The 23,547-nt window shown below is 38.0% G+C and overlaps 1 protein-coding gene across 1 annotated transcript in view; it reads left to right on the forward strand.

Moving 5' to 3' along the window:
* Positions 1-23,547, forward strand: part of CFAP58 (cilia and flagella associated protein 58) — a 68,196-nt gene that overhangs the window by 12,373 nt on the left and 32,276 nt on the right. The window contains exons 4-12 of the mRNA XM_087766043.1: positions 2,729-2,877; positions 4,615-4,771; positions 6,861-7,055; positions 9,811-9,948; positions 12,149-12,308; positions 14,033-14,115; positions 15,280-15,471; positions 19,845-20,006; positions 23,011-23,157. Of these exons, the coding sequence (XP_087622169.1) occupies positions 2,729-2,877; positions 4,615-4,771; positions 6,861-7,055; positions 9,811-9,948; positions 12,149-12,308; positions 14,033-14,115; positions 15,280-15,471; positions 19,845-20,006; positions 23,011-23,157 (1,383 nt within the window). The remainder of the gene's footprint in view (positions 1-2,728; positions 2,878-4,614; positions 4,772-6,860; positions 7,056-9,810; positions 9,949-12,148; positions 12,309-14,032; positions 14,116-15,279; positions 15,472-19,844; positions 20,007-23,010; positions 23,158-23,547) is intronic.

Consider the following 23,547-nt stretch of genomic DNA (forward strand, 5'->3'; position numbering starts at 1 on the left):
TATGACTTCTGCTTCACAATTTCCAGAGTTCCAGTACTTCTCCAAAAATTTTTGAATGATTCTAACTGCAAGCATCCAGTGTACTTCGATCTTTAATTATACAACAGACTGCAATGCATGTTACCTACCTAACCATGTACTGCAATCACCCAGTGGTGCTGACATACTCTGCATTATTTCAGATCCCATCTCCACTGAGTATTAATGTGAATATTTTTTCAATGAAGGCTTCCACCATCAAAAATTTCCTCCTCTTTACTTTTGAATTTAAAGGAAGCAATCTGTTGATCTGCTATTCAAAGTAAAAGACACAACCAAGAAACAACTACAATGAAGCCCAGGTTTGCTGATGCTGGAGTCTGCAGCAAATTCTTATTTAGATTTTGCTTGTTACTGGGGCCATCATCTGTGCCTGCTAACCTTATTGATGAAAATTGGTCTTATCAATACAAGTTCAATAATATTGTTTTTACACATTGAAAGCAAGACAAAGTTCAAAAAGCACAGCTTAGGGTGACCTGAAGTCACTGCTTTTCCGAATGGCATCATTGACTTCAGGGGATCATTTTGCGAATACTCACCAGAACAAAATACTGAAGCCAGTAAGACCTCTCAGAGGGCATATTGATTTTACTCACCAGTTTTTTCCCCCGAAACTCCAATCATAATGATTTAATTCACCAATTTTAATCACAGTCTAATCAGCCAGCAGGAAGCTTTGATTTAAGTAATCAGCTTTACTCTTATTTTCCATTTGCATTTTTCTAGAGAAAGGTTAGTTGCCTCTTATTGGCTGGCAAATTTGAAACATGTTTATTTACAGCTGTATTTTATGCTTTTCTGCCACTCGAGGTGATACATCATGTCTTCATACCATTACTTCAGCTTAGCATGCATTTGTTTAAATTTCATAATTGAACATTTTTATGTAAGAGAATAATGAATGAAAAATTTATTATTTACTAGATGATACTTAATACTTTATGCGTGATCATTGCTGCATTTGAATTGAATTTAGAACTCAAAATGTATAAAATGTAACAACAATTGACTTTAATATTTAGAACTGTTTAAATATGCTTGATACACAAGTGAAAAGCATATTTTTCAAACTAAATTCTGAACTAAGTAATTTATTAAGTAATGAAAATACTGTTTGTAGGTAGTGAATTTAATTGACTATAATCTCCTTCAGAATTTCTGAGTAAGTAAAGCCCACCCTTTAACTCTTTATTAATAGGCTGGAGAAAAAGAAGAAGAGCAAACATTCCTGATCTTTAAGCTCCAGATGGTTTCTCAAACTTGGATATGCTGAACTAGTTGAATAAATAAAATGAAAATGTATTCCCTCTCCAGTTTGAAGAGGCTACAGATGTTATATTTTGTGTTAGCTTTTCAGCAAATTCTGGAAGCCTGTTACTTCTGCTAGTTCAATAGCTTGAATGTTTTATTTAGGCAGTAAACAGCTAAGTACTACATTTATTTGATATAAAAGAGCTCAATAAATATATTAAGAATGTACCATAATATAGGTGTCATCATTTTGAGTTTAGTGTTAAATAGGTTTTTTTTAGAAGCAGAGATGTTAATTTCAATAAAGAACTGCTGTACACAATTTGATATAAATTAAGTTATTTGGTACTCTTCATTGTGGAGTGTTTTTTAATTATTTTTTCCCTGCGCCATTTTCATATGATGCAAGTAGGAGCTGACAGGGATATTATGGCCTGATGTAATGAAGCTTCTATCTGGCTTTGCTTGGGGAGCCCCTAGAGCTAATGTGGACTTGCACAGCCACACTTGGAGTCTAAATCTGTAGAAGTCCATCAAGTCCAGAACTCCACCAGGAGCCAGCTGAGAAAAGAGCATAAGAGAGAGGACATCATGCTGTGATTTGCAGCTCAGGGACTTCTGGCGTCAAAAGTAGTGTCTTCATCATTTACTGAGTCTTTGGGAACCTTTCTTCCAGTCCAGTCACTTTCTGAATCTATGCATTTTTTTAGCACAGGATTCCAGGACTGGTAGGAACTTGGTTTGAACCTGGCAAGGAATAAGCCTGCTGTGTGATTCTTAAGGATCTGATTCAAGGGAGAGATGCAGAGGAATTTAAAAAATCCAGTGAACCCTCCTCCCTTATCCTGTTTGTGGATATCAAATCCTGGGCTTGTGAGAGGCACAAGAGTCTGTCATTCAAGTAATTCCATGTGCTGAAATTTGGCATGAGAATTGTGGCTTGTCTATAGTTAAAATCAAAATACACTAGGTCCTCACAGAAGAAAATGAACAAAGAGGGAGAAAAGCCCAGAGTAACATCTTTTTCTCATCCAAATCAAATTGGATGTTCATTGTCGTAAAAACTAATAAAATTTTTATAGACATAAGTCAGCTATTTAAGTAGATGGCACCTTTGTGGGCACTGAGATATTACTGGGACTCACACAACCAAAACCTCATAGAGTGAGATTTGATAATGTTCAGATCTATGTGTTAAAGAAAATGTATTAGAGCTTTTTGTGGTGTAAATTGACATAGCCTGGATGGCTCAAAATGTTTGCTATGCCCTTGTCCAAAAGAAAAGACGGTGAAGAAAACTGTTGTGAATCTAAGCATGAAAAGGCATGAAAATCTATTTCCTTAATTAACCAAAATGCAAGGCAATTAATTTTTAATTTGTTGTTCATTTTCAACCCAATTCAGTTTATGTAATAGTTTTCTGTTTTGTTCCTAGGAGATTGAAAAGGCCTGGAAAATGGTGGATACAGCCTATGAAAAGGAACAGAAAGCGAAGGAAACGATTCATTCACTGCAAGAGGAAATTGTGCGCCTAACTAACCTAGCGGAGCAAGGATCTGGACTGTCCCTGGGACAGGAGTGCAAGTAAGTTTTGCCTAGGGAGCGGCGAAAGCCTGATCTGATTTTCTATCATTCTACACCTTGTTTATCCATTTAGACACTACAAAGACACTGGAAAACAGAGAGAGAGGTCTTTTCTGCCTTTTACTTTTCTCATGAGTGCACATTTATTGGTCTATGTGTTTATGCAGCGAGCAAGTACAGAATTGGGCTCTGAGTGAGTTCATTCAGCATTGGATTAAGCTGAGGGATCACATGAAAATCAATATTATGCACTTTCTCAGTATCTGTCCTATTGTTTTATCTGACTAGCATTTCAACATATTCTGTCTTTGAGAATAGGATCCTGTCAACATTTTTACATATGATGGCAGCATGGTCAAGTAGATAAGAAAGCAGGACACTTTGTTTCTCTTCTGTTCCCAGCTTTGTTATAAGGCATTATCACTGTCTGTATTCTTGTTTGTATTTTATATTTATACAGTTTCAAGACTATAGTTTTTTTTTACTGAACGCTTATGCAGCCACTAGCGTAAAGGGACCTAGTCTCAGGTGGAGCCTGTAGCTGCTGCAGTGTGCGAATAGTACTGATCCTCAGGAGCTGCTCAGAAGCGCTCCAAAAGCTAGTGTTTGTAGTATCAGGTCCTCAGACTGTGCTTATGCTGTAAGATTAAGTGTAAACTCAAAGATGAGATTAAGTATATTGACCCTATGACCTGTGGACTTTCTATTGAGATTGCTGCATTTGATTGCTGATTGTTGGCCCAGCTGATTCTGGCTTGAAATTTTCATGCTGTGTAAAGTATTTATTTATATTATGCATTCAGGGTATGTATGGGGCACGCTCATCTCCCCATGCACTGTGTATCCAGGCTGCATAAACAAGACTTGTGGACTTGCGTCTGTGAGCAGGGCCTTCAGCGTGCTCAAACATTTCCCCTCCAAGGAATGTGCCAGCACATAAACGACCTGCATGCATGAGAAATCCACTCCTTCACCTTTTGGGCCTGAAATGTTCTGGACCTGTGTAACAGATTTCCTCGGATCTAAAAGCTCAGTCATTAAGCCTTCCCCTAGTATAACTCTCCCTAAAGGCAGCTCTCTTAAATTCCCGTGTATTGCCCTCCAGTTCCGTACTTAAATACTCTGTCCAGTAACAAGGCCATAGGACTAGACAACTCCTTTGCACATTTTCAGCCCTATAGGGCTGAAAACCCTGTAGGCTTTTAGAACTATAAGGCTGGTTTTTAAGGTTGAACTTGAACCCACACTGCTTGGACTTTTTTTCAGATTGTAAATGTGTCCAAACAGGGAGTCTGTTTTTATTCTTACATTAGATGACTGTAAGACATAACCCAGTTAGGTGCCCAGTCAGGTAAGCGGCAGAGAGACTGGTTACAACAATGCAACATTTTTGGTCCCCGAGTAATTTTGCAATGGGCGGAGAAGAAGGAATTTTGTTCCCAGTTAGCTTTTTGGGAAACTGAAGGTTTCTTCAGAACCACGAGGATGTGGTGTAACAGGAAACAGTGATTTATTGGACTACATTAGCTTTTAAAGCTGCCTATGTTGACGGTGACTACAATCACAGTAGATAGAGCCTATAATTCAATTGACCAGCAGAGCCTTAATCCAAGAGGAGTTTAAAATGAAACAAATTACTTTTAAACTCCTCTTTCTCACAAAAGATCTTGCTCTGGCATAGGAGGAAGAACAGAAAGGGCCTGTGACACTGCTTGACTGTTATTTCCTTGCTTCCAGTATCCAGGATTTGCTAAAACTCAAAGAAGAGAGAACAAAGGAGCGAGACGAACTCTTGTCAGAGGTCGTGAAGTTACGTCAAAGTCTAACTCAAGCCACAGAGCAGCAGCAGGATACAGAGAGGGCAAAAAACGAGGCAGATCAAGCCGTTATGCAGGTCTGTACAGATCACCAGGTAGTGATTTTAGGCTTTGTCCTGAACCATTCTCCACTCTTGCAACTGATCTCCATTGACTAGTATGCCACTACCTGTTCTTTCACATCTCAAACATTTTCAGGATTGCTCAGAAAGGAGTCTGTTGTGAATGACTTCCATATTTTTCTCTACTTCTAGGCTAAGGCCTTTGCAAAGTGTATTGTCATGTACCACCTGCTTCCATACCTTCCCAATACCCTGAATGAGGCCAAGGTTTCTTCGCCTGAATCATAGTTCTCTTTCATACTGGAGATGTGTTTCTTTTTCTGCATTGTAAATCCTTATACCTCCAAAGAACCACTTAGAAGATTGACCTGGAATGGAGATCCTAGGTCCCTTGCTGTTGGCAGTGGTTGTCATATGATGCCATACCATCATTTTTAAGATTGTATCAAATTCTGACTTAAAAGCTAATTAGGCTATTTTCTCTGCTACTGGTTATGGGAAGTTTTTCCAGAACCTCACTTTTCTAATGGTTAGAGACCTCCCACTTTCTTCTTCACACTTACTCCTGCCCACAGTTTTTCAGCTTAAATAATTTTTCACCTCACCAGTGTCTGTAGAAAGCAGTCATATTCCATCTCAGCTTTCCTTTTTTTTGTCTCCTCTTTTAAGTTCCCTGTTTTTCTGACCATCTGAGTAGACAGTTCTTTACTGAGCAAAATATACCGCTTCCTTTAAATGTGTATAGCAGCTAGAGATACACAATACTGATGATCTATAGGTTACCCACTGAATGGAGAGAAAGTAGAAAAGGATGGAAGATGGGATACAGAACTCTGATACATCAAAGTATAAAAACATAATAATGAGGAAGAAAAGAATTTGAAGCAGAATATAAATAGGGGCTGGAGCAAGACAACAGGAAAAAGGAAAAGTAGAAAAGAACACTTAAACAAAGAACAGAGAAGAGATGGAAGTAGAATTTAGCTTACAGTTTTTTATTAATCACAAATAGGAAAGTAATGATCAGCTTAGGTTTCATGCAGAGAACTCATTTCTGTTTCTAAAGCAGATGGTTGGGAATGTATTACAAGAGAATATAAATCTTTGCTTTTCTGACAGCATTGTGGGCATGGGAGAAAAGAGAGAGGATTGAGACTCCCGTCAAAACTCACTGAATCTTGCCAGCCTTAATCTTATGATTCTCACTTCACCATCCCTTAAATGTATGGGATTGTTACAGTGTTTGTAACCACCTCCCATTCTCCCAGTATGAAATTATTCTCCACTTCAGACTGCTTAAATGACAATGTCTTTCTGAAGATCCTGTTGAAGACCCAGTCAGTTCTGGCAACTTTTCATCTGTGGGCTCAGAGGGAGAAGAATCTTTAAGCAAAGAACATCTTTCAATTGCTGGTCCCTGTCAGAACTGAATATTTCCATGTGGATCACCCCCCACCCCCCGTGTCTCCTCTCTGCTGATTCTGCTCTATCACATTTTTGGGGAGGGAGAGAGCACAAGTCACAAGGCAATCTATTAAATATGAGAGAAAGCTCCTCTTTCAAAGTTCCTGCAGAGGAACTTTGAGAGCAGAAAGATTGAGAGCAGTTGTGAAAATGAACACTGGTCTGGCGTCTCTCTCTTTCCTTTACTATCAATGTAATAAGTGTTTTTGCTGGCGAGAGAGAAAAATCAAAATAAAAATCCTTGCAATACAACATCAAGCCCAAATTAGTTTTAATGCTGCATTCAAAAAGTACCACTTCACAAGTAACTTACAACTGAAAATACATTTGTGCCCCTGCATCTCCAGAGGAATGCTTTTATATCTGAACTTTATCAGACCTTTCTGTGTGGGTGAACTGACTGGTGCTCAACAAATTCTTGTCATCAATAAATATGTTCCCTCATGCAGGATTTTTTGTTCAGCCACTAGAGAACATATTTACTTCTGAGAAAATCTGGCATATTCCATGTAGTAGTGGGTACCGTAGTATAGAAGCTGTTGTTTTTAAAATCAAGGATAATAGAAGGAGAGGTGAGAGGCCTTGTTTTCCTGAATATAAGGCAGCAGAACTTAAACTATTGTCTTCTCTATTATTATAGCTTCAGCAAGAAATCCAGCTGCATCAGAATGAGGCATCACGAGAGGCTCGAAAGAAGGAAAAAATGGAGAAGGAGCTGAAAAATCTTCTAGCTGAAATGGATAACAAGCAAGCTGAGATCAAGAATTTACAGCAACATATACAGAGGAACAAAGAAGAACAACTGAAAATGGAACAGCAACTAAAAGATCAGAAGGTAGGGTACATGGCACACTTATTCATCAGGTCTAAGATTAGGGTCAGATGTCAAAATAAGAAGAAAATGGATTTTCCTGAAGGGAGAGGGAGGGAGATTATTTTAAGTCAATAAATTTTAATAAATATTTATTTTTATATAAATATTACTTTACTAATAAATAAATATGTAAACCTTGCTGACAGATTTCAGATAGATTTCCTCACAGAAATCAGTAGTGGATCTCAATGATACTGTCAGAGATTGTCTTGAAAAGATCACAGCAAGTGAGACAAAGTCTGTGAAGAGCATGGATGATCTAATGATAGTAACAGGAGACTGCCAGGTTGGACTTCTGACATGTGTTGCCAGTTTTGCCACTGATTGACTATAGTGGCATTGGTAGAGTCATTTTACCTCTGACTCCTTCTTTCTTCTCTGTCACAATAATTTTTATCTACCTCTCAAGATTGTGGAAGAGTTTCTGTGAAAGGGCAGAGAACTGTCTTCCTAAACCTTTTTGATTGATTTTTCCCATTCTGTTTCTGAAAACTTTATCTGGAAATGTCCTAACATAGTGTTCTGCAAGTGTTTGAATTTTCAGGTTTTCAGTCCATTTCCCCTGACTTTGAGAAACTCTCAGAGAAGCAATTTCAGTAAATGGCAGGGGAGATCTCATCACTGTAAAACAGTCCTACCTCAAGGGAAACTTCTTTGGGAGTTGTGTGTATCTTGTAAATTTATGACTTTTATGGCTTTTTCTTCCCTTCAGGTCCCTGAATTTGTGAAGGTAGAGGTCTGTGACAATTTTTTGTCAACATAGAGTCTTAGTAAAATTCTTCACATAAAGAGATACAGAGAAGACTTGATTATTTCTCTGAATATCACTGATTTTATGCAGCTTTTGAGGGCAGCTCCATGATCTGCCAGGACAATCACATTGTTTTTAAATAGGATATCTACAGTTCCTTGTTTGATTCCATTCTTCCTCCTCCTTTCTGTAGCCCCTTTCAACATTTCTAAGTGCAGATTTTAGGGGCATTCAACTGTCCAAACTATCCTCGAAACCAGTAGTTCACATAAAGTGCTGTACCTAGGCTAGTTATTCAGACTACTGCACTGTCTTTGTTGCCTGTGCTGGCTTGAAGGTGTCTGTGGAGGCCCTGCATTGTCTTTTGCAAAAAGTCCGTCCAAAACACAGGCTATGTACTGTGTTCAGTTTTGGGCCCCTCACTACAAGAAGGACATCGAGGTGCTGGAGCGTGTCCAGAGAAGGGCAACGAAGCTGGTGAAGGGTCTGGAGCACAAGTCTTATGAGGAGCGGCTGAGGGAGCTGGGGTTGTTTAGCCTGGAGAAGAGGAGGCTGAGGGGAGACCTTATTGCTCTCTACAACTGCCTGAAAGGAGGTTGTAGCGAGGTGGGGGTCGGTCTCTTCTCCCTACTAACGAGTGATAGGACGAGAGGAAACGGCCTCAAGCTGCGCCAGGGCAGGTTTAGGTTAGACATTAGGAAAAACTTCTTCACCAAAAGGGTAGTCAAGCATTGGAACAGGTTACCCAGGGAAGTGGTTGAGTCTCCATCCCTGGAGGTATTTAAAGAACGGATAGATGTGGTGCTTGAGAACAGATGGATGGACTTGGCAGTGCTAGGTTAACGGTTGGACTCGATGATCTTAAGGGTCTTTTCCAACCTTGACGATTCCATGATTCTATGATTTTATGATTCTATCCAACTGTGCAAGAGTCAGAGCAGAGATCTGCAAGAGAAGGTGACTCAGCTATTGCAATGTCATTGGGTTATTGTTTCTCAACTGAATTGTAGTTGGCTGTGATGCTTGCTCTTATTCCACTGAAATTTCTAATAAAATATCCTTGCTTGCATGACAGTGAAAATGGTTTGATACAGCTACTATAGGCTTCATACCACCCATGTCCAAGTCTCAATAAAAAATCACCTGAAACACAGTGTTATCCTGACATTTGCAACACAAGAAACAGTATTCCTTGTTTTTACCTTGTCTTTGCTTCTACATGCATACAGAAGAGGGAGATTCCACTTCTTTTCCTTTAATGTTTAAAGGGCATGGTACATATTGACTTCATCAGTTTATCACACAACGGTTGAAGTGAAAAATACGATGATTGTTCTTTCCTCACTTATGGAGTAATACCTGTTAGGGGAAGTCCCATCAAGCAGAAGAAAAGACTGGCAGCTCCAGTATTGAAGTATATGCTCTCCATAGAAACCATGAAACTGCTGTTCTGGGCTTTTGACTGAAGACAAATTAGAGAGGAAAATGGTTGTGCCCTGGTCTCAGCAAACCAAGTACGCAGAGAAATGTTATCTGCGTATTAATGTAGGATTTGCTTGCTAAGAAACAGAGCTCTCTTGCCCTCTGCTGATTGAAGTAATTTGAATCTCATACTCATTTTCAGTAATTGTATGTAGCAAGTTGTTTTGTTACGTGATGCTTGCCAAATGCTTAACAAGTAGTAAAATATTTATCTACCACCTGCAAGAGAGACCTGCTAAGCTCCCAGAAAAAAAACGACACTGGCTGTGTTATTCATTAGAATTATCATTTCCCCTAGTCAATATGAACATTTATCATATCTCACATTAGTAATTTCATCAGCAATGAAGATTGGTTTTTAAGCAGACTTTTATCTGTAGCAGCTTTTATCTCCTGGGGAGATGGAAGGTTCTGTCTTCATGTATATGTAGATATTGTAATGAGATTAAAAAGAATTAATAGGATTGTTCTTTAATCTAACAGATCTTGAATGAAAGAGCTGGTAAGGAACTTGAGCAATTTCAGATGAGAAATAATAAGCTCATGCAAGAAAGCGAGCAGCACAGTGTGATGTTTGAAGAGGTGATGCAGGACATCCAGCAGAAGACAGCAGAACTGAAGGTAAGTACCAGAAGGTGCATGCATCCTATCAGCCGTATCACTCTGACGGCAGCCTTACCGCTTGGGACAGCGATGACCTCAGTTCTTGTACTGATAGTTTCTTACGGGTAGTTTTGGGGGAAATCTGAGTTTTTAGGAATAGATCTGGCTGTCACTGGATGCCATTCTTTCTGTGGCAGCACCATGGTGCAGTCTCCAACCCTGTCCCCTGACAGTGTAGCACCTGTCCTGCTGGAGGAGCTGTATTTCATAAATCAGAGAAATCAAAATGCTCAACATATTTTGTTCGTAAAGGATGCATGGTATTTTTGACAAGCTTAAGGTGTTTTTTTGATTGTGAGATCTTCGGATAAGAGCAACTACTTTCTTACAGTGATTAACATAATCAGAATGTTGCCAAAACGCATTGAAAAATGTTAATGAATTATAACGACAGTGTCCTGGATAGCTTCCACTAAAGGCACTTGCTTCCAACACTAAAATTTTGCCCCCACAGTATTGGTTGGGAAAGTTAAATATAAGTAACCAAGATGGAGTTTACTTTCTGATCTAAATGGTTTTCTTGCCTGACTTTACATTGTTTAACAGTTGTTTTGTACCACTCAGAAGGAGGTGAGTTTCAGTTGGGGAAGGATGAGATGATTCCTGCATATGCTTTTTAGGGAACTTTGAGAGCATTTGTGATAAAGGGTAATGTGTAAGTGTTAGATGTTATTACTCTGTCTGCCATATCTTGCATTTTGTATCATCATTGGGGTTAAAACACTAAACATTAGAAAATTTGGGTAGAAAATCATTATCTTATCAAGGTTTAGTCAAGTATAACCAATTCACCTAAATAAAAAGGTTGTTTGCCAATAGAGAGCTTTTTTTTTTTTTTTTTTAAATGGGAACTGTTAGGCAGAATGATAAAAACTAACCACTGACAGATCATAACTAATATAACACAGAAGATTCTGATTTGGATCCTTAATGGGCCATATGGTAGGAGCTTGTTTTCTGTTGTATTTTGTTAGGCAGACTGGAAGATATTTTTCTTACCTGTTTGAGAAACAAATTACTGTCTTTTCCAGGTTATCTGGTTTTTTATCATTACTTCTAGCAATACCATCATTGTTTAAAACTTTACAAAAAATGTGTTCAAATGTGACTTGCATTTGGGGCTCTGGAGTGTGAAAAGGAGGATTTTGATTCTATGATCTTATCCTAACTTCAAGAGAAGTTGATGCAACTTGTAGAGTCATGCACATGGACTTCAGGGAACAAAAAAAAAAAAAGATACTGCCCAGTTAGTAATTAAGCGAATTGCTAAAGCTTCTAAGAGCCCCAGTCATGATCTGAGATGCCCTTTTTGTAAGCACTGTGCTTGCAATTTCATCCTGCAGTGTGCTGAGTGCCTCCACTATGGTGTTGGGCAACCCAAACTGTGAAAGTATCCATAAATCTCTTGAAGGTTATTGTCACTAAGAATTGAGGAGATTCACATCCTCCCAGAGGATACTCACATAGCAGGATTCACCATCTTACAGAATCAGTATCTGAGGCTGTAAGTGGAACACTGTAGTCTGTGATGGCTGTAAAACCTAACAGTGGCACTGAATTATATGAGGGAGTTATATTTACTTCTTAAAAGGAAAGAGACAAATTTCTGTTGTGATTATTGGTTGTGTTTCCTGGTAACCAGTTCCTTAACTTTTATGCAGTGTTTTGATTGATTATTTTCTCCTCTGATTGCATAGCAAATGAGGCAAACTCTACATTTTGCTTTTTCTTTATAGCCATAGGTTATAAAACAGATGAGGATAACAGATACCTGCTGTTAGGGACATGCAACCAAACCACACTACAGATATCTTTCTCATCGCAGTCACTGTCCCTAATGCTTCAAAGGAAATTAGAGCTGCCCATGTTTAATCTGCAGGCCTAATTGGGTAGTGCTGTGTGAGGTTTGCAGCTGGGGATTCTTTATTGATCATCTTCAGCCCTAAAGCATAGGATTTGATTATCATTTTCCTTGCCCTAGCTGGCGTTGTTGAAATTATTTTTAATATTGTTCAGTTAGCTAATTATCTTCTCTCAGGTGACCCATAGCACTTATAACTTTGCTTCCTGAATTTCATGGAATAAGTATACACCAAGTACAGAGGTATTTTCTTTCTGTGGATACTTTCTCTCCCCTTTCCTTGTTGCTGTTCTGTAGGCCAGAGACGATGAAGTGACTCAGATGCGCCTTGAAATTTCAAAGCTGAACAAAGTAAGAGATGTTCTCCAGAATAAGCTGCGTGTTGCAGAGGAGCAAAAAGTTGATGCAGGACATGAGAGAAACACCCTAAAAAATCAAATATCTGGACTGGAGAGAGGTAGGTACCTAACTGATGGATGCATCTGTCTTCTGATTTGTAATGTATTCATTCAGGGTGCATTCTCCTGTTAGGATCATTCTCCTTTTAGCGTCTAGTATGAGACTATAAATGACAGTTGGAATCTACAGCAGCATTTCAAAAACCTTGTAGGGTTACAGAATTCTCATAATGTAGCATATGTGGGGTGAAAATACAACAGACATAACTGAACTTTGTGGTGTGCCAATTTATGCCACGTCATATAGTCATCCCCAATGTACCTGCATTGCTCCTGAGCTGACTCGTGAGACAGAAGCAATCTCAGAGCTTATTGAAATCAGGTGTGGTTAGGACACACTTTTTTTTCCTGCTTTGATTCTACTGAGTAGTTACAGCCTGGAAATGAATATGTGCAAGTGAGCTGATAAACTTAGTTCCGGTATGTTTAGGATTTCAGTGGTCAGTGTGGATACTAGAACTGTCCAAGTATTGACTTTGACTTGCTAGTAGATCTGGAAAACTTTTTAAGAAGGAGCTTTCAACATTTTTGCCAAATGGAAATTTTGGAAGAAAATGCCTTGGGTCTAATAAAATATTTTGTTTAACTTTAAAAAACAAATTTGGGGGTATTTTTGAGCATTTTTTTTTTTACTTTAAAATGCAAATAAATTTCAAAATAAAGTATGCTTTGAAGTAAAAATAGACACATTTTCAAGGTGATTTTCAGAAAAAACAGTTTTATGTTTTTTTTTTTTTTTGCTAAAATAATATTATGAAGTTGGCAAACACTTGAGTTGATGAGACTTCACTTTTCGGGGCAGAAAAAAAATCTTTGCTAGAAACTTCATCTACTTCAAGTTGATATGTACTGGCATAAATGCCTTTCCTTGCTCTCCCTTGTTTCTAGCTTGTGTCCTGAAGAGACTGCATGTATGAGATATGAATCCTTCCATACAGCTGTATTTGTGGAAAGTCGTGTTTGTTATTCATGCATCTCTATGAGGGTGGAAGAGCTTTCCCACAAGCATTTTGCTAGTACTGCTTAAGGTCATGCTCTGTACTAGAAAGGAGAGACGAACTTAGGAAATTCAGATCTGTACTGGAATGGCTACTAATAACACATCTTTTTGCAATATTTTACATATCTTAGCACTCCAGTGTACTGCATTTCCTGAGTTGCAGTGTTAGTGTAGCAGGTTTTAATTAATTTTAAAATATAGCGAAAACATGTCTCTTCAGTTTTTAATAGTATATGTATGTCCAGTGTTAATCTTGACCCATAGCGAGTAGTTTTAACTCCACTGAAGCCAGCAGAATCTCACTGCTTCAAAGGAGAACTGGGTTTCATATAGACAGATTAGAATAATTCTGAAGGTAACTGTTTTTGAAAGTGCCTCAGTTTTTGGATGCTCACATTGAAGCTTCTTAAAAGCCTGTGATTTTCAGTGTGCTCCATGATTTCTGAAAATATGACTTCTTTGTGGTATCTTGGTTTGAACACTCAAATGCAATAAGTTCTCATACCACTAATTACTGTGCCTGAGTTCTTCTAAGTTCTTCTAAGTAGCCAAATAAGTATTAACATCATTAGCTGATACCTGAGGTTGCAAAACCTGGTCACAGCTAATAAAACTATTCATGTAATGTTAAGGCTTTTTAAAAAGTCCTCTAAGTTGTTTCTGCATTTTTAGCAGCTGTACAGTTTGAACCCAGGATTTATTCTCTTTCCTCCTTTTCTCTAGAGTTGGAGGCTGCCAAAAAGCAGGTGGAGATTGACAAGAAAGCTATAGATGAGCTTGTGAGGGAAAGGGATATGCTAAGCAAGGTGAGCTTGCATTGGTAATACTGATAAGCAAATCTCACAGCTTGAGAATGAAATGTCTGTAGTTTAAACACTCACAGCGACACAGCACTGTTGTAGAATAAATAGTTAAGTAAAACGTTCAGATTTCCCTAAGCAGATGCTTACACTGCTTCTTTTCTGTGCATTGAAATAGCGTTAGTACCCATAAACACACAAAAGATTTCTAAGTCTTAGCATATAAACTGTCAGGGAGTTAAAAAATGCTACATGTGTTCACCTTTATTGCAGACCTGTTATTTGATATCCAGAGTTCATTACATCTGTGCTTTTACACTCTGTAGCACATGAAGTTTAATATTAATGTAGGCAAACTAAGTCTTTGCTAGTAAAAGAACAAACCAAACTGTTGACACACCATGTAGCAGCTTGTCAGGCTGTGTTAATACTAATCCTTGCTTTTAGGTCCATTTCTCATACTGATAATTTTCCATCAGCCCAAGGTTCTTGTACCGCAGGATAGCATCTCATGTTTATGGGCATTCCTGAAGTGTAATCTAGTAAATGCAATGCTAAAAGATGATTTCTGAGATGCTTTACTTGCTATAGATTTGCTGTCCTGTGTCTTGACTCTAGTGGAGGCTCAGATTTGGCAGGTAACTAATACCTGTTTTGTATAGGGAAAGAAATTTCAAACTGGGACCAGAAGGCTGATTTGGTAAAGATGATATCTTGGTGTTTTCTGTTTAATCCTTATGCATAATTTTAAACCAAGCTTGGTTAATTTACAGTTTGAACGTACTATTTAAGACATGAGAAGGAAGGGTATTTGGCTTTATGATTTATTTTACTGGCTATTGGCATGCTTTACAATCTAAATGCCTTAAAGCTGGTAAGATTTTTCCAGTCATTAGTTACATCCACTTCTAAACAATCCTATCCATTTTTTTGTAACACAGGAACTGGTGTTTTAACTTCAAATCAGAAAAAGCACTATTTAGCAGCTGTGTTAGAGATTTTTTTTTTTTTTTAATCAGATTTGAGGCTCAGGTATTTAAACTGACAAATTAGATATAGGGTAATAACATTGGGAAGTCCATAACGCACTTAGACAATGGCATGTTTTTGTCATAGTGGTGGCAGTGTTGCCTTTTCAGCTCAAGAGTCATTATTTTGTGTTCCCTGTAGAACTTGGTCAAGGCTGCCAGTGCCAGTCAGAAGCAGATAAATTTGGTGAAGCTCCATGAACAGTCAAAGAAGAACTTGGAAGAAGAAATCCAAAATTATAAGAATGAAGCTCAGAAACAAAGGAAGATTATTTACCAATTGGAGAAAGAGAGAGATTGTTTCATCAATGAAACCAGTGAGCTCAAACAGAAGGTAGGAACAGCTTTTTGTGCAAGTGGTTCTTTCCTGTCTTACTCTCAAAACTGTAAAGACGATATATTCATTTCCTGACATGCCAGTGGGAGGAAGCTTAGATCAGTGGTCTTCACAGAGTTTACAAAAATTTCTTCTTGTCAGTGCATATTTCCCGCTACTGTTTCAGGTCTCTTTGGAGGAACCTCATCAATGGATGTGTATTCTATGAGAGACTTGGAGTACAGCCATGTATTTCTCTTATTCAGAGATCATTTGGGAAATGAAACTAGGGCTGAAGTTCAAACCAGGGCCTCTGACTTCTCATACCTGAGTCCCACAACTGAAACTCTTGTATGAAGTGGGAAATTACTCTTTGATTGTTCTGTCTTATCTGCAAAGGACCTTATCTTGCATCCTACTGTTGTCCTCAAATTGAGGCCAGTGAGAGCTGACGGTGCTTGACATCTTTGTAAGAGACTTAGCATTTTGAAGGATTACTCCCAGTATGTGAAAACATCTGAACATGTTCAAGCTAGTATGCAAAACAGAAGTTCTCCAGGAACAGCTGCAGAGAAACACTGCATAAAATTTGCGTTGCCTGCTGCCCAATATTATGTACAACTTTATTCCTGACATATGCTCAGAACATGGTTGTAACATGTTCCATTAATTGCTGAAGATCACATTGAAGGGCCCTCCAAGGTGCTCATTGATTTACTGGGATTAGCTTTCAAGCCGTTTCAACCCACAAGTTATTTGCTGTCTTTTCACTTTAAAATTATCCTTTCCAACTTTGTGTGACCAGGGGCTTTTAAATCATTTTTTGAATGGTATATGCTCCCTTGTCTGGACTACCTTTTGTCATTTCCTTGGAATAATAGTCCATGAAAGTGAGATTTGTCTTTGTTGCAAAGTCATATTTTGCATCTTTCCCTCATAGTGCATTTCTAACAGTATAGATATGAGTTAAGAACATTGTAAACTAGGTCCAGAGAGTAATTCATAACACTCAGAACTACAAGGCTCTTGCTTTCAATTCTGATTAGGGCTGCTCACAATATTTTGAGGGTGAAAATGACAAATGTTTGCTTGTTTACTTTTTCTTTTTTTCCCCTGCTACTTGGGGTGCAAATTTTCTGTCACTCCTTATAAGGCAGAGCCTCAATAAATGGGTTATGACACTTGAGCTGTTTGTATAATGATGCCTGTGTTGTGACTGCAAGTTTCCAAAGGACTTGCACGCTTCTGTGGTTCACTAAAGGGGCAATTCCTGACTCAGCTTGCAGGTGAAGAGCAGCAGGAGCCGTTCTGAGCACAGGAGTATGTGAGACAATAGTCTTTGCCCTGCAGAGGTTCCCTGAGATTACTCGTTGTTTGGAAGGATAAGACAGGGCAAAACACAGGGTGGAAGGAGGACATAGGATCAGGATTATTATACCCATTAGGTAATATTTAGGTTCACTGACTGACCTATGCAGATGGGTAACTTGAGAAACTGTGTCGAAACTACAGGAACCATTTCATAACTGGTGGGGAATGAGCTACTGATGGGCAGTGATCATATGGCCAGTCAACGCTCTTCTGTCACATTTTACCATCAAGCTGGCTCTGAAGAAGCTCGCTGCACACCATCTGAATTGTGTAAGAGCTGGTAAAGAGCCAAACCCATCTAAGTCCAAAGACTTCTTGGAACTCCTGCAAGGCAGACAGAGCCATGCTGGCTCTGAAAGCTGTCTGGTTATTTACAGCAGGACAGGATCTATAGAGCTGCAGAATTCCTCTTTCAAAATCATCATTTGCTACTGAGCAACTGATGAACAGAGTCAGCAAAGTTATATCCACAACAGTAAAAGATTTTAGTGCTGAGAATTCATGCTAGACTTGCTCTTCTAATTATGGGCCTGGCTGACTGCTCATTTGTACCATTTTTAAGCAAGTCTCACTTGTTGAATAGTCTTACTTTTAGATCAGCCAGCACAAATTAGAAAAAAATCTGGCTCTTTGCTCTTTGTTGTGTAGCCTGTATTACTGAGCTACAAATGTTAGTAGAATATTTCTTTTTTGAATTTAAATTCTTAGATTATGAAATCTTGGTTTCCTTGTGGAAGGCTTAGGCTGCTGAAAAGGAACCAGGGAAGTATACCCTTCAGTTTCACCTGACATGTTCCTGGACTGTGCGTTATGAGAGGTCACAAAACCAGTCTCTAATATGTTGTTTTTTCAAAAAAAGCCATTTACAATATTAAGTTTACAGTTTAACAACATATCCAGGAAAATTAAAAAAAGATATTTCCTTTTTTAAATTCACATAATCTTTTGGAAAACCTAATGCTCAACAGGCGTATCATTAAGACCATGGCAGTACTTCTCAGAGTGGTTAAATGAAGGTAAGCAAATAAGGACGGCACCATTACTGAGATCTTGAGTAGGTTCACTGAACTAAACAGGTGACCAACAGTAGATGATAGTTAAGCGTACAGATAAAAAAAAAAAAAACCAAAACTGTGAGGCTGCAGAAGAAAACTATGAATATCTAATAGTTTCTTCTTAGCTTTGGCCTCTCATTGGCAAATCTGAGAGGCGTAGTGTGCTATCAACTAAATCAGAATTGAGGATGCTTAGCCTCCCATAGGGCTCTGCTGGGAAACATTGCATGTATCTTTGCTTTATTTATAAGGGAGAATTATTTGGGTTTAATCATTCCTGAAAAAGCAAAGTCAACATCCAGCCTGTGAGCACAACTCGGAAAACTTAGTACACAAGCTTATTGCACTTATATATATCAAAACCAAGTAAAAGACTTACAAATGCAGTGACCTACTTTCAAATCTTGCTCCAGCCTGTGATCACCATAGTGCAGATAGAAAACATGCCTTATTGATTTTTTTTTTTTTCTCCCTGCTATTACTATTGGCAGGTTGTTTTAACAGAAAAGGAAAAGGCAGGAGTAGGTTATAAACTGAGACCGTGTTTTTATATTGCACTGTAAGCAGTTCCTGAGATCCTTGCAGTCAGCTACAAATGTGCTGGAATTGTATTCCTGCTGCTGTAATAAAATTTTCTATATTTAGCTATCCCGTCTTCAAAGTTGGTTGGAGGTACATGGTAGAATGATCAATTAATTAAGCTCCTGCCCCATAGTTAAGACTTCACAAGGCTTTTCTGCTAAGCAAGGGACAACATTGTTGACTGCAAACTTTGCAGTTATTGACTATTTGATGTAAACTTTTTTTTTATTATTCTGCTTTGACATATGAACATAAATCTTAGCTCAAACTGCTACCTTCAAAAACAGAGTCAGGAGAACTGAGTATGAAATGCAGTTGTAAATGGACTTCTCTCCTGGATTTTGCCCATGTGATTCCTCAGCTTTTTCTTTAATGCTTGATCTTTTTTCCAGCTTTAAGGGTGGCATTGTTTTCTCCCCTGGGCAGAGAACCTGAAAAGTTATGTTCTTGATGTGCGTACTCCTTGGTTTTTTTTTAATTTCTTTTAATCTTCTTTCTTTGGATTCTGTTTGAATGCTGCTTGTTTGTGCTCCTTGATTTTTCAACTTTGTACATCAGGAGGAAGGTTCTTACATTTTAAAAAAATAATTAGGAAGCCCATCATAATGATTAGCAACTACGTGTGGTTTTGCTCCTTTAATGTAGTAATTCTTAGGATTGTTATGGTGGTAACTGTTTAATAAAGGTGTCTATAAAACTTTGTGGTTTTGTTTATTGATACTGCATGTGATCATCTTCTTTCTACAGTCTACAATACTCCATTCTCTTTAGGTAATCTTCACATCATTATTTCTAATCCTTCATAGAAGCAACTAATGGTGATTACCTGCTTATTTAGATCAAGTGTATGTTACATTAACTGACTTCCTTATTATTGTAATTATACATCAACAGTTTGTGATCATGTGTTAAAAAATAGTTGGGTTGTTAGAATACAGGAATACATGCAGGGCTTCTTGGAAAAACATATGTGTTTTTATTCATCGTATCATACAGCTGACATCTAAAACAACATACAAAGTCTAGCTTTGCTCTATAAATAACCTAAGGGTATTCTTGATGAAAGCTGTTTATGTTGATTTTATTGAACCCACTCAGTGGCAATGTTTTCAGTAGCTTGTTTTTAAATTAAATATATGCACATCTCTAAGTTTTAGTCTTGAACAAAACCTAGGTATCAGGTTAAAATAAAATGTTGTCCCACATAACCAATCCAGAAAGGTTAAACTTGTACTTGGAGTGAAGTGATTTTTAGCTGTAGCTATAACTTCTTATCACAGGAATTTGAACTTGTCATCTTAGAAGAAAATCACAAACTCTGCCCCATCCTTATAATCTTGTGACGATGATTTAATCGTGTTCACTTCCTTCTTTCCACTCCAGGTCCTCCAGCACTTGAAAGATATTGAAATACGGGAAATGCAGATCTGTGACTATGAGAAGAAAATAGAAGAGTCTGCGATTAAGTTAAAACAGCAACAAAACCGCTGTGAAGCTGTGAGAACAGAGAGGAACCTGTACAGTAAAAATCTGATTGAAGCTAAGGTAGAAGGATATGTTTTTCCTTGTGTTTCTCTCTCTGTTCTTGTTGTTTTTTTTTCCCTGATCTAATTTTAATTTGTTAAAAGGAAAGCTTACTGGATAAATGGCAGAAGTGGCTTCTTCATTCCTGTGTGTTTTTAGCAAATTAATGTTTTAGGTCCCTGACATTTTATCTGGACAGTTTGTATTTGTACTGGAAATAGGAGTCCACAGTCATCATGTGGCAATATCCCTGCTTCAAACCACACATAAAATCACAGTACGCTGGAGCTACGGAATCATAAAACCCTATCAGAGAAGAAACTTTTTCCTTTCCATCCTGACTCCACTCTGTTTTATCCCTTTAGGAGTTGTCTGTATGTATGGGAAATAGGGTATAAGGGGAATAAGATTGCCTCCTTAGCCCTGAATGCATATGCGCATTACTGTGAATCATGATTTAGAAAGCAGAGGGAACACTTTTCCAGCTGAAGTGAAATATTCTGGCAGAACTTAACGCTTCCACCTCACTCGTTTCTTTCAGGGCGTGTCATTTTCCTCAGATAATGATTCTCTCCGTTCATATACCTTCCTTGGGGATCTCACTAACAGTACTAGAGGAAGAGAACAGATCACTTCAGGATGAGTTCTGTTATTCTGATGTAAAGATCTAAAATACTACACAAATCTTATTGCAATTGGCAGAGATTCGGACCTTGGATAGCTGTGATTTACAGCCTTGGGTTATTTCAGAATAAGGATTTATAACATAAACATATATAGTAGATTACAAATTTATACTTTGGTTTGAATAGGTCGATGTTTTGCTTGAGAAGCAGATGGGAATAAACTCCCCAAGTTCCTGTCCAGCTGTGTGCTGAATTTGATTAGGAATGAACCATTTTGTCATTTATGTGGGACCCTTTGCTTGATCTTTGCCTCTCATCAGTGGACGTGGTGTTGGGATTCTCACTGCTCCCAAACAATCTCTCAGGAGAAATAAGGGTGAAAAATTGCAACGCTGATGATTTTTTTTTCTTTTTTTTAAATATACAACATAAATGTGCTCACTTGTAAAGAACTGGCCTCTATATGCTGAGTTACAAAATGAAGCAATGATCTCATCAGCCTTTTCAAGTTTTGAATGTTATGTGGTGGTATACACAATGCTGTTCACGGTTCCAGTTGTTAGAGGCTGGTGTTTAGATTTTAATAGCTTACTTGTCTTACCTTAATACTTTTTTAGCAAGTCCTGTGTGAGAAGATAGCTAACCCCAAAAGATCCTTTGGCCAAGGCAATATTATGTGTAGCAGTGAAAAAATAGCCAATCATAGTTCAGTAACAGGTCAGCCAGCCTTGAAAGAAAAAAAAAATGAAAGAGGGTTGTGTTAAAAATTATGGTAAATTCTTTTTCCTTTTGGGAAGTAAAACAAATTTGCACAAGCTTGTTTAGATAAAGCTAGATGTAAGTATTTTTGGATTGCTTAATGTGGAAAGATCCCCCGTTGCCCACCTTGCTAGTGGTCTCTAGAGTACCATAATGTTCAGCTCAGTAAAATCTCTTGGAAAAGACATGCTGGCAGGCTGTTAAGATGAGAAAAATATCTGATGCTTTCATCCTTGGGGTTTATTTTGGTGTTAGGAGCTCATTTGTTTAAGCAAGTTGATTAGGAGACCTGTTTGAAAAAATTGTGTGTTCTTACTGTTCTTCATTAAATACAGAATTAGGAATGTATTTGGGTATATGTTGGGGCACTATATTTTAAATCTCTCTCATCTATTACAATATTGAAGAGATTTATAGGCTATTTAGCAAAGACAGCTTTTAATATGACTTTTGCATTCACCGGAGAGACTGAACATGCAAACAGGTGGGCCTAATGGCATGTTGCTACATTTATTTCTGGTTCATTTAATTTGCCAAATAAGTGTGGAATCCACGGATTTTGTTTTTGAGGGCTGTCAGACTACTAATCAGTACTTTCTCAGTACTGTTTGTGAAGACTGCCATGACTCAAGATCTTGCTTAACTATGTTAAGCATTTCATGCAAGAAAACATCACTCATTTGTCAAGTAAATCCACACCTATGGTGGACAGTGCTGAAAGAGCTCTAAGCTACCCTGGTTTTGTACCGAAGCAGAATGTATTCACATGAAAGGTTATGATGTCTTCTCTGTGAGGTGGCACCCTCTGGCAGAGGAGTAATAGCTTCTAAAGCTACTTTCATTAGATCCAGAAGAGCATGTCTGTCTAAGCATTGAATTTATTAGCTTCCATTTCATGTCACAACATGTGCCGTCACTGCAATGAGTTGAAACAGTTTCTTAATTTTGTATGGGCAGGCACCTCTGTGCTGTGAGTAGAAGTAACCCTAGTGACCTGATCTCTCTGCAGTGCTACCAGGCTTTTTGCTCTGTGTTCTGAGCTTAAAATATATGCTAAATATTCTCATACCAGGGACTTCTCAATCTCTGAGCACAGTCTTTTCCCCCTTGCACCTATGTGCAAGCTGGCACATAGGCAAAACGGAGATAAGCATTTCCTATATTCCCTTGCAGGCATATGGGTATCTTACTTATGGGTATGTTTGTTTGCACAAAACCAGCTTCTCTCCAAACATTTGTGCCCAACTGCATACAACCTTATTGAAAAACGTATTACTAGAAGCAAGAAAACAGATGGATAGGATCAGAATCTTATTAATTTGGATTGAAGGCCTGTTCTTATCATGTGTCCAGCACTTTAAATTAAATGACTTATTATACTCATAATTGATGGTCATTATTTTTGTCAATGTATCTTTTAAAGGCTTTTTTACTGCAATGTCATGCTGGCATAAACAAAAAATTGTCATTTAATGAAACTGTTTTGTTCTGTTGGATTAAAAAGTAATGTCTTGTGGTACATACAACAGATCTCCTCTCAAGCACTGTGGTTACATTTTCCATCAAAATAGCCTGAACTCCCAATCACAAACTTGCTCTTATTTGATCCCACTTTGTGATCACGCTTCCTGTCCTATTAGGATGAGATAGCAGAAGTGAAGAAGAAACTGAAAACTGTGACACATCAGGTGGATCAACTGAAAGAGGAGATCACAGGCAAAGAAGCAGCCCTTGTGAAAGCTCATCTAGAACATCAGCGAACAGAGAAGGAGAAGGAATCATTGAAAGTAAGAGCATTTACACATACACCTTCTTACAATGGATGGTTTCCATGATTTCACAGACTACATTATGTTCCTGGTCTGTGGTAGTTGTTTTGCTGTATTTTAATGAACTATTCTGTAATTGAAGCACAAGATCTCAGTACCCTTTAGAGGTATTAGTTACACAAATCTTCCCTGTATCTGACAAATTTAATCTCTGCCTATAATTATAATCAGAAAGGTCCTGGATTGTCTATTGGAAGCTTTAAATCTCTCGGTGACTGAATATTTTTACTAAAAAGTTCCATTTTGCTTGCAGAAATGTGGATTTTGGGGATAGCCTGGTTCTAGCAAACTTTTTAATGTAGACCCTTATAATTCAAGTTTTTCTTTTTAAAAACTTTTTTCTCCTGT

The sequence above is a fragment of the Nipponia nippon genome, unplaced genomic scaffold (genome assembly GCF_047370975.1).
Source record: "Nipponia nippon isolate SJK-2023a ecotype South Korea unplaced genomic scaffold, ASM4737097v1 scaffold_3, whole genome shotgun sequence".
Taxonomy (NCBI): domain Eukaryota; kingdom Metazoa; phylum Chordata; class Aves; order Pelecaniformes; family Threskiornithidae; genus Nipponia; species Nipponia nippon.